Source organism: Anastrepha ludens, chromosome 4, assembly GCF_028408465.1.
Source record: "Anastrepha ludens isolate Willacy chromosome 4, idAnaLude1.1, whole genome shotgun sequence".
NCBI lineage: Eukaryota > Metazoa > Arthropoda > Insecta > Diptera > Tephritidae > Anastrepha > Anastrepha ludens.
In genome coordinates, this window is record NC_071500.1 from 48573946 (window position 1) to 48586595 (window position 12650).

General features: G+C 36.1%; 1 protein-coding gene across 1 annotated transcript in view; it reads right to left on the reverse strand.

The window, feature by feature from the left end:
- The window catches only part of LOC128862224 (dynein axonemal heavy chain 3), a 279729-nt gene that overhangs the window by 110968 nt on the left and 156111 nt on the right, over window positions 1–12650 (reverse strand). Inside the window, exons 42-43 of the mRNA XM_054100729.1 lie at window positions 10227–10544; window positions 8096–8327 (exon numbers count right to left, since the gene is read on the reverse strand). Coding sequence (XP_053956704.1) covers window positions 8096–8327; window positions 10227–10544 — 550 coding nt within the window. The remainder of the gene's footprint in view (window positions 1–8095; window positions 8328–10226; window positions 10545–12650) is intronic.

Genomic DNA, 12650 nt, shown 5'->3' on the forward strand with positions numbered 1-12650 from the left:
AACATATCGCGAATAGCCCGGTTGAATTGAAATGGAAAGCATCAACTAACTATGTAAATACGAGTAGAGCTGTAGTGCGATTCACTAGCATATTTTAACGATATTCGCGTTGTTTTCTTTTCTTAACCACAACTTTAAGTATTTTGTTATTCGGTAACGCATTACATAACGATAATCGATAAAACCAAATCAGGTGTTCGGTTACATTAACAAAAACGGGAAGATGGGAATACGCCCTTTGAGTATTTGGCTTATGACTTATCGCGTCGAGAAGAGATAATGAAAGCTCAAACAATGGATCGACGTTTGCTCCGGGATGTGGACAATCCTTTCCCGTTTGACAGTCATGCCATTTAGTTTGACAGTCATGCCTTTATATAACAAGGTTCTAGTTGCACTGCCATTTTTTGCAACTTGCGCGCTTTTTCTGGTCATGGTTCGTGCGGCACTTCCATTGAGATGATTGAGCTTTGGTTTCCACGTCATAAACATAAACCCACGATTCGTCACCAGTTATGAACCCTGAATCGTCGCGGACAGAGTCCAACATCTCATTAGCAATGTTCATGCCATGCTGCTTTTGCTCGAAATTGAGCAGTTTTGGTAGGAATTTTGCGACGCCCCGTCTCATGCCCAAATCATTGAAAAAAATCGAATGGCACGAGCCAATCGATATGTCTAGGCCCTCAGCAACTTCTCTAACGGTGATTCGGCGATTGGCCAATACCATTTTCTTCACTTCATCAATTTTTTCGTCTGTGTGAAATGCTCGGGCGTCCGGCACGCTTTTCGTCGTTCACATCTTCTCAACCTTCTGAGAACATTTTGTACCATCGTTAACGTTGCTTTGGTCCAAAGTAGCTACTCCGTATAACACAGTCAACATTCGGAATGCATCCGCGCACTTAATTTTGTTTTTCACAGAAAATTTGATACAGGTTCTTTGATCCATCTTTTTGAATAGGTAAAAATCGCAGACGAGTCGAAACACGTGCAAGCAAAGCAGCTGTCAACAATTAACTGAACATTCAAAATGGCCGAGCTCGTCAGCATGAGGGAGAGACATGAGTACCAACATATCGCCACAAAAAAATCGAAATTCTAATAAACGTAACCTGCGAAAATTCAAAATTCGCGATACTTTTTGAACACGCCTCGTACATAGTGTAATAAATGCAATGAACCATTCCATGTTTTGTGCAAGGGTGAGTTTTCCTATGACCCAAGTGGAGCGGCGAAAGCCAAAAGCTATTTTTGATTGAGTTGCTCGGCTGTGGAGCGGCTTTTTGATATCCTAAAGCAATTTCCAAGTATGTGCATATGTACAAAAAGTATTAAGTAAATATTAATTTCAAATAAAGAATTATTTTATTCTACTTTATGCAAACATAATTGAAAAAAAAGAAACACTCGAACACACAACTCAATCGCTCATTTTCATATTTAATTTGACAAGGATGTCACTCTCTATCACTTTGAATAAATAGAAGAAGGCAGCACTGAACAATCTGCTCCACCATAGATGGCGGCTAGGATACATAGTTATTCTAAAGTTTTTTTTTTTGTTTTTTATGGGAAATGTTTAATTTGATGCCAGTATATAAATTTATTACAAAAACCAGAAGCTTATACAATTGTTGTACAAAAAAGCAAAGAAATGCTCCGCTGCTGGGCGAAGCGTCCCCAAAACCGGGGCTCGGTCCATCTATATATGAATACGATAAACTGTGCCGCCTTGATGCATAAAAGTTTCTGTATGTATTTCTAGTTTATTAAAAGTATTACAAGCATTATGTAATACTCAACTAATGTGTACCTTTTGAGCCCATACACATTGCGCTCATATTAATATACTCATATGTATGTATATATATTTGCATACATAAATACGAATAATAATGATTTTGTTGCATAGTTTGCTTACTATTTATAAGGAATTATGCATTCAATAGGGCTGAAGAAAGGCAAACTTATATTTGAAATGTATGTCTCGTACTTGCATTCCTTGCCCATTGTTCCGAAATGTAATAATTGAATATTTTAACAATCATAAATACATGGAATATATTATTTCAGATTATATTGCTACGTATTGAATTTCAACCCAGATTCGATAAAAGCGTATGAAGGTATGCCTATTTATGTTCATTGGAATGCCTGTCCAAAAAGTGTTGCAGGTTTTCCAATGGAATTTTTTAAATTTATTACTCTGCATGCAAAAAAAATCGTCACCAGTTTTGTATGAGAATTATATAATGTGCTATAAAGGGTGGTTAAATTTCAAGGGCCGATGTTGAATGTGAAGCACACCTAAACGTCAACGACACCGTTGGACTTCTTTCTTTTGGGGTTATTTGAAAGAAAAGGTGTACGTTGTTAAGCCAGCAACAATTCAAGAGCTAAAGAATGAGCTAATGCGGCACATTAACGGCATAGAACCTCAATTGTGCCAGAGAAATTTTTTATAAAAATTATATTTTATTTCAAATCAACACCGGCTCTTGAAACTTAACCATCCTTTAGATAAGGAACTATTTGCGTTTCGTGGTCTTTGGAGGTGTGGCGCCGAGGCCGCAGCGGCCATTTGGCCAATATTGTGTTTTATACGTAATTGAGCTATACCAATTTTATCATAATAAAGAGAAATGATAATAGTTTCCTAAAAAAATTGTATTTTATTCAAAATCAATACCGGCCCTTAAAACTTAACCACCCAAAGCTTTCGCCATAATATTTCGGAAAAACATTAATATTTGGATGAGCTTGAGTGATGTGCAAATACCTCGGAAAATCGAGTTGCTTATAAATGAAATTACTTTGTAAAACTATTTTTTCCAAAAATTATTTCAGAAGTTAGAAGCGATTTCACTTAAAAGGTTTTGAAAAACAAATAATAAGATTTTTGGAAGTACTTTCAATACGGTCCAGCTCACGTAAATCTTAATTATTTTTCAGAAATAATTAGCCGATGCCGATTAATTCCGATGCAAAAACGATAAAGTGTGGGGCACCCTAATGTATGTATTTATGAACATATGTAATGTTATATTGTATATACTTTGCATATCTCAATTTAAATTACTATTTAGGCTCGAGGAGTATTGAGCGCCATTAATTTGTATGATGCACTCTGATTTATTCACTCATAGCTAATCTGTGCCATCAAGCATCTTCATGAATTTGTGCTTGTAACGGGTTCACTATTAGTAGCGCTAGAGTTTTTTGGTATTTTGCATCAAAATTCCCGACGTAATAAAGCGGTAATACTAAAGTTCGTACGCTTTATGCTTTTTTGACGCGAAAGCTTTGATCGCAAAACGATCCATTTAATAGCCGTAATCCTCTTGTGCATATTTACACACAAATTTACAATTTTTTTGTAAATCTTGCTCCATGATGATGATGTATTGAAGGTTATAAATCGGAGCAAAATCAGCTTTCATGACATAAGAGGCAAGTGCCAAATCTCTTATGTGAAAATTTGTCTTCAGCGCGTAATTTTCAGCTAAACGGTTGCAGCCACATTCATACGCGCCACTGGAAATGGGAGAGAAACGATTTAAGCAAATTTATCGAGCATAAGAAAAAGTTGTTTATGCCATCTAATTGACACCCTGTGTAGTGTGCCTACATACTTTGCATAACTGTAATTATTACGAGAAATATTTCAATATTTGATCTATGCATGATTATGTATAGTCCAAGCGAGCAGTTTTACTTGGTGTTAAACGACATTTCATTCCTTCAGTTATGTTCTAATAAGTAACGAATATTTATAACAACAACAGAATTAACAATTTTGTTATTATTAAATTATATTCAGTTATATTATTAGAAACGATTTAGTAAGTGTAAGGAAATACGAACAATAGAAACACGACCTTTAGTTAGACGACCCGTATTCACGGAAATGTACAGATAGGTTGCCAGATCGCAATGCACAATTGCCATATAGTATTATATTTATAGCATTTCCTCATCGCCTCAAATTCATTCTTAAATTTGGTATGTACATACATACGTAAAGAATCAAAATTTAATTTGCCAGGTGTACTACACACCATCCATATCTTATTTCAGTCACGGCCGTTATAATTATGAAGAATTATAGTTATTATTATTGAACAACAGAAACATCAATGTGTTTTTTAATTTTATGTTTCGAAAATAAATAGTATTTATTTCTAATTTCTAATTCCTAATTATATATAAATATAAACAGTGGCTCAATAAAGCACTCGGACATACATAGTATGCAGCTTCAAATTCAAAATTTTTGTAAGAAAGGCCAGTTAAATATTTTTATTTTTATATTTTCCTTCTGCGTATTTGGCGCTTGGAGTATTCAAGAGAAAGATACTGCGTAAGAGTTTTGGACCTTTGCACATTGGCAACGGCGAATATCGCAGGCGATGGAATAAAGATCCAGCGGCTACGTTGGCTGGGTCATGTCGTCCGAATGGATACACACGCTACGGCTTTGAAAGTATTCGATGCGGTACCAGCTGGTGGTAGCAGAGGAAGAGGAAGGCCTCCACTGCGTTGGAAAGATCAGGTGGAGAAGGAATTGACTTCAGAACCGACTGGCGCGCTTTATTAAATTCGGTCAAAATCGTGTAAGCGTTTATCGCGCCAATTAAGAAGAAGAAGAATAATTTACAAATCTATTATCTTCCTGTTATAAAAAATTTGGTATTAAAAAAGAAGTCGGACATCTGGCAATATTGCGATAAGTTGGCACTTTAAAACGGGGAATCCCACAATTGATTTGCTCTGGGTAGAACAGTGCAAAGAAAGAACCAAACGTAATAAATTAAAATAAAGTTTCAGTCATGTTTTGTTGAATAAAAGTCCAAATTCAAGTCAGACATTTAATTATTAGACATCATGAAATGGGTAAAACCGTTCGGGAAATCGCAGAAGTTGTAGATAGATCCCGCTCCACTGCATACGACGTGGTAAAAGAAACAAAATCCATGGAAAATAAGGAGAAATAAGAACGACCAAAACCGTTTTTCGAATGCAGATGAACAGTGGATAGTGCAACAAATTAAGAAAAATCCAAATTTGAGCGCACCAAAGCTTGCAACAGAAGTCACGCAACACCTTAATAATGACTGCAACCTCGAAAGTATACGTATAGTGATGCGATAGAATAATTATAATAGAAGAAGAAGCACGGAAAAATTCTTTCATTAACGAGATTAACCGACATAAGAGAATAAAACGCAAAGCATCATGGGGATAAGGATTTCGAGTTCTGGAAGCACATTTTATTTGCATTTTATATGGACAATCATATGCGTGTGAAAGACCTCATGAAGAGACGTTGGAAAAAAACTTACGTCCGACAGTTAAACACGGGGGTAATGGTATGGTATGTCCGCTGCTGGTACTAGAAATGTGTGCCTCATTAGCGACAATATAGTCCACAAACAATACGTAACAATTATGAAAGAAAATTTGGTCCAAAGTGTTGAAAAGTTGGGAATTAAATACAATTTCCAGTATCATCACGACAACGATCCCAAGCATAAGGCACTAGATGTCCGTCTATGCGGTATGTGCAACTGCCCTAAAGTACTTGAAACACCTCCACAATCTCCAGACATCAATGTAATTGAATATCTGTTGGCTTAACTAGAAAACTAATTGAAAAAGCATGTCACTAGAAACAAGAAAGATCTAGAAGATGCTATTAAAGAAGAGTGGGGGGAAATATATCCTTTAACATGCAAGAAGCTGGTCGAGTCCATGCCAAGAAGACTGAATGTTGTGAGAAAAAATAAATGTCCGAGTTCTTTTTTGTCAAGTATTTAGTCTGCATTTTCTATGTACGAATGAGTTGAAGTTTGATTATGTTTTTTGCAGTTTTGAAAAACACGCTTGAAGTATGAAAATAAATGTGACACATAAACGCATTCGATTTGCATTTGAATATATATTTTTTTTATTTAAAACCATATCACTGGGGTGTTCGAGTTCTTTATTGAGCCACTATACATCAAAATTGTTAACGCATATACATAAATATCTGAGCGTGCTGCTTATATGCAAACTCTCGTATACAAAACACTTAAATCTGAAGCCTGCTTATACTAAAACTGTTACCAATGCAACTTAACTTGGCTTAAATGTATTAAGAATCCTCGAATCTGCATTTCAAATAAACTAAAAATTTATAGAATCATATGATTTACACCGAATCGAAACTTCAGCAATACCGTCTTTTAAGGACTCTGCTGTTAAAGCAGAATCACACGATTTGTATGCTAACTCAGCCTACGCTCTTAGCTTAAGGGGTTACATATGTACGTCCTAAAATTAAAAAAAAAGATATTTTGATTTTCGATTTTATTTCGATATGAAGTTTTCGTGCGGAAATTCCTAATATTATAGCCTCTACAGTCCATTTACTCGGTAGAGAGCGGTCCGCGCGCTCCTGTACTTCAAACTTTAAACTCGTTTTTCTCGAAACTCGGTCTGCATGATAACTCATACAGTTTTTCATATTTTTGATGCGGTTTTTTTTAATATTCGAAAGTGTTTTCTTTATAGATTTGCTTTTTGATATTTTTATTAAAAAAATTTATAAACATAATTAAAGTGTGACATTTATGACGTAAAAAGCATACTTTTTTTAAATGCCACAAATTGCAAAATTTTTCGAAATTCAAAAATCCCGCGCGACAGGCTATAACTACAACTTTATTTTAAAAGATTTTTTTTACTTTTTATAGATCCATCAACATTTCAAGGAGAAATGATGCAGAACGAGGAGCAACTTTTTTATTGTATTTTGGGTCACTTGATTCTTTATATACTAATTTTGGTAAGGAAAAATTAAAATAAATTTTTTTATAAGGTTTAAATTCTAATAAACAATGCATACAATTTTTTTATATATATTTTTTTTTTTATTATCCCTTCTAAAAACAGTTGGTGATGAAAAAATTGTCGGATAGATGGATGGCGCGATTGCTCACAAGCAACAACAAGCGTATGCGGCTGTTAATTTCGAAGCAATGTTTGGAGCAATTTAAACGAGATTCGAAGAAACTGTTGCGTCGAGTTGTCACCGAGTCTAGTCGAATTGTCACACCAGAAACTAAGCAACAATCAAAACAATAAATTTATCTCGGTGAATCTGCTCCAAAGAAGGTAAAGACGTCATCCTCAGAGATCTTTTAAAAAAAAGGAAGAACGATGACTGGACAATACTACAGTGAGTTATTAGACGGTTTTCACATAAATTGAAGGAGACACGGTTGCATTTGGGGAAAAAGAAGATGCTGTTTTAACACGATAATGCACCAGCACATTCATAGGGATTTGTCGCCGCCAAACTGCATGAATTGCGCTATGAATTGCTACCGTACCCCCCCCCGTACCCGGTTTTCGCCCAATCTGGCTCCCTGTGACTTTTTCCTGTTCTCTAACGTAAAGAAATCGTTCGTGGAAAAAAAATTAATTCAAACGAAGAAGTCATCACCGAGACAGAGGCGTATTTTGAAGAGTTTAACAAATCCTATTTTTTCGAGTTGTTAAAAAATGATTTGAGCGTGTCTTCATTTCTAACACGTGTACTTATTGAACCTCCCTCGTAAAGTGTATTTCAAACCCTAGTGTTGTTCAAACCTTTGTGTTTCTTATCGAACTGCAAAACTTATTGAAGAACCTAGTATATTAGTAACTTTTCATTCCTTTTTTAGACAACTGAAAATCATAGCAGTGCAGAATCTGTGCTCATTTGCCGCAAGCGGCGGTTGAAACAGTTTCTTTCTTTGGAAATCCTTTCAAAGGTTATAAAGCTGAACCCCGAAGTGCTACAACCTCGGCTATTTTCAAATTCTTTGACCACAGTTTTGTTCGAAAAACCCATGAAGTGCTATGTTGTGACTGGAAGTAACAATGCACTGGCTCAGAGCTGTAATCTATAACAATATAATTATTTGCATGTTTGTATATACTTAAAAACATTGTAAAGAATACTAAAATTAAATATTCCTGCCTTGCTATTCAATTCTTTTTCGCCCTTTGAGGCTTTACTATTACTACTTATTTACTATATTTAATTAAGTTCGTTTCAACTCACCTGTGCATCACTAAAAAGAAATACCGTATGATTTAAATTGAAACTGGCTGTCATCAATATCTTCTTTAGATCATCACGCCAATCGGTTTGCGAGTATGTCTTTGTCACCTGAATCGTCATCAGACGACAATCAGCAATGCTGGCGGCCAATCTGCATGAGCTACGGCGTCCCGAACCACCCATACCGACCATGAGCATGTTACCGCGTGGCATTTGCAGTACACGGGAGACTCTGCAGGCAAAAGTGAATAAAAACAACAGCGTGAGATAAACCAAATCAGCAACGTGTGGAATCAAATGAAATGAAATGCAACGGATGAGTGAATGCGGCAATGAGTGAATTGTGCGTACAATGACATGGCATCGAGATGAGCAGATAAGTAAATTTCGCTGTTATATCGGTTTGATGACCAGCGGTGCAACACGGCCACTGGTTGCACGCTTTGGCGGTTATGATGAAAACCACATGAACGTAAGCGAAAGTACAGGCTTCATTGGGCAGCGCGGCGGTACTCGCAGCATCAGTGTGCTACCACAAAAACATAAAATTAATAGAGCTGCCGTATTGCGTTGACACATACACTTCTATACACGAGTGCACATATTCATAAGCAAGGATATTGGTGAATATTGCACATGCAATCACACACTTGACTGGTTGCCATTTGCACTTGCGCTTGCATGAATTAAGTCACGTGCAGCTATGGCCACAGAAATAGCGCACTTCCAGTGTCCTCCATACGAATTTATATTTTTTAGAAAATTAGCTGATATTCGTAAACACAATATTTTTATGCTAATGTTATGTAGTAAACCTCTAATATCGGAATAAGTCCCGTCATTTTTTCCAATGTTTCTTTTTGACGCCTGCGCAAAAGACTATAATTCAGCAGGACAAGGTTATCGTTAAGAAAAATAAGCGTGACTCTTTAAGTCCTTTTGAGCAATAACGCTCGAAATAAAAGAGCATTTTAGTTTGAATATATCAAGAAATAATAAATTAAAAATAAATTTGACATGGCCAGCAGAAAAAAAAATCGTAACTGTCGGTAAAAATATTAAGGCATGTTCGTCTTTCGCAAATGTACTTGACACAAATACGTAAAATTCTGGAAAATAATAATTTTTACGGACGAAACTAAAGTTAATACGATTGTTACGAGAAGACGTTTGTTCTTCGTGATAAAAACCAAGAGTTCAATTCCTAGTACACTGCAAAGAGCGTAATTCCCGGTGGGGGTAACTTGAAAGTTTGGGAATCATTTTCCTGGTATGGAGTTGGACTCATAGTGAGAATAAATAACAATGTGGATAAGGTTGCTTATCCAGATATTTTCAAAAGTACGAATGAGCAATGTATCTTCGAGTCCATGTCACTAAACTGGTTATTCATGTAGGATAACGAATCCACGCATAAAGCAAGTGATAAAAAGTTGGCTTTCCAAAGAAAAAAATTCAGTTCTCGAGTGGCCAATGCAAAGCTTCAAACCTTAACGCCATTGAAAATCTGTGGAAGCTAAGGTTTGGCAAACAAAATTTAAAAGTGCCAATGAACTTTGGCTAAGAATAAAAGAAGTCTGGAGCTCTTCTATCCATTTGGAAGAAAACCAAAATTTATTAGAAAGTTTACCACGCTGGTGTGAAGTTGTTTTAAAAAATAATGGATAGCCAACAAAACTAACTGCACCATAAAACAACTAATAAGCAAATTTTACCAAATTGCAATAACTAATTTCTGTTTTTCATGCAGATCGATTAAGGTGCGCCATTTCAGTGTCCAGTGCAAAATGTGATAAATTCGATTTTTCGAACTCCATAAAGTTGTGTATATTATATTGCTATATACTTAGCGTTTTTTTATAATGCTAAAATAAAGGAATAGATTTGTGCAAAAGTGACTGTTTTACTAGGTCATCCAGTAAAAATAATCGTCATTATATGTTATTGTGGCGAAGTGCACCATTTCTCTGTCCATAGCTGTATATGGCACGCACACAGCCGTGAGACGAGCAGTAGTCTACAGATGCTTGGAAAATATATGGATGTGTGATTGTGTAGTTATTGTTCATTTGTCGTCATACTGTCGGACGGTTAGCCGTTTGGGCACTTCCGTGACCGCCACTTTACTCACCTCGATATGTGTTCGATGGCGAAGCGAAACAGCACCAAGTCCATTGGTGTGTGCGAGAATGTATTATAATCGCGTAGATAGTAGTGCATCAGTTTTTCCAATTTATCATAACTTTCGACCTCATCGTAAATTTTCGGATCCGCATCTGGTTCCAAATAATTGCCGTAAAATAAATTCCGCAAATCATCATCAGTCACTTTGGCGCCCGGCTCGGATACGCGGTCGGCGAAAGCCTGCTCCAGGGGGAAACGTATATTGGTTTTGCATGCAGTACTCACCATGTCCAATAGTGCGTCACGATCCAGTTGCTCAATAAGGCTATAATAATAATAAGCAAAATAGCAAAATACAGTCGGGTCAGTGAATAACGCGCGGTATATAAAATTGAATTATACCAATGCGGGTAAAATAACCGTAATACAGGCGCTTACAACCAATGACAAATAAGCTGTTAGGTGAATTGTAAACTGAGAATATAAATGAACTAAATTGTCAAAATATAATTTCAAAAGTTAGCAAACGGACGAATGAGTATTATTAAGCCATATTACTTGTGGTTACTTGGCGCAATTGGCAATTAAAAAGGAAGCTATTTAAATCTAAATAAGTTTGTCTGCTTTGTAAGTGGAAGAAAACGATATTAAAATTCAATATTATCGGTGTTTATACATACATACTTAGGTATATGTCTAAGTTTAAAATCTTATCAAGAAACAAACAACAAAGTGCAACTAAACAAACTATTTATTATTCCAGCGTTTGAAAAGTCTGCACAAAGCCAGATAAATGGCACTACTAGCGCATATCGAGGTTATATTTAGTTAGTAGCACCTCTTGGAAGAACACACACCAAATTTCAGATCGGTATATTGGTGTGTGTTCTTCCATAAATAATACTTCGTGCTTAGCATTCGTTTAGGCCGAGGAAGTCGATTGATTTTTTTTCTATCACAACTCGTTTCACATCCCCTCTATTCTCCAGAATAGGCTCTCTTGGATCCCTCGAACTACTACTATTGTTCCCAATTTGAATAAATGGCTAGCACAGAAAAAAATAGACAAATCAGACTTGGACAAATCCTATTATTCGGAAGTGATCAACAAACTAGGATAGCGTTGGTCGAAGTGTATAAGCCTAAAAGGACTCTATGTCGAAAAATAAAAAACGTTTACCTCAAACAATTGAGTAGTTTTATATCGTTTCACTCTTAACAGTAACTATTGTATCAAATTATGAAAATATCGGTAACTATTGTATCCAATTATGAAAATAAACAAGACTGAGCTTAAATAGGAGGAGATAGGAGAGGAGATTTGTTCTGATAACTTGGAGTTTATTTATTCAAAATAGTCCACTCTGGCCTCGATACACTGTTTTGCGCGATCTAAAAGGTTTCAGGTCGTAAATCGGAATGTTCTTCAGGATGTCCACTACGAACGCTTTCCTTTCATGGCCAAATGCAATTTAAAAAAAAAAGGTGGAAGTTACAGAGAGCCATATCAGGCGAGTACGGTGAGTGGTTGATGGTTAAAATGAGATTTCTAGTCAAAAAATCAGTCACAAGAGTAGATCGATGAGATGGTGCATTACCGTGCAATAAGCACCAGCTTCCTCCTTGGCGGTATTCAAACGCTTCAAAACGCCAAGATAGACAGTTCCATCGACGGCTTGGCCCGTTGACACGAACTCCTCTCAGACAATTCCTTGTTGAAGTTCTCGTCTTTGCTGAATGAAACAATCACAGAGCTTTCGTAAGCCCAAATGATCGGTTAAATGCAACAAATCGATGTTTTGGAGATATTAAACTCCGATTCCATGAATTTCAATGATGATTTTGGTTCATTTTTGATAAATTTACAAACAATTTCGATGGAGTTTTGGTGATTACTGATTTTGGGTGGCCCGTATGTTCATTGTCATTTATGTCACCCCAACCATCTCTGAAACGTCTAAATCACTCATGAATTCTGGCACGCCATAAACTCTTTTCATCAATTCAAATGTTTCGGTAAACGTTTTACCGATTTAAAAAAAAAAATTTGATATTAGCTCTTTGTTCGCAACTCACTTTTGTACCGATGAGTTCTCTGATCTTGAAAAGATTGTAAGTCAAGGACTTTCCATCTGCCAATGTAAGATTGCAGCCCTCTGCGCCATTTTAATTTAAGTAAAGCTTTCTAGGTAAAAGTTTTTGAACTACTTCAAACCGAATGGTAGGGATTCTACACCGGATAACAATAATATAGCTGACTTCTTACTAATGAATTCTTTAAAGTGCAGGGAATTTTTGAATTCACTTGTATATCTTCTATGGAATCCCGGCTCAAAGAAAGCTTGAGAAACAATAGAGTCGACATGTTTGATGAAGTTTTTTTTTTTGTCAGGGCTGATTAGCAAGTACAGCACTCAGTTAAAATTAAGTC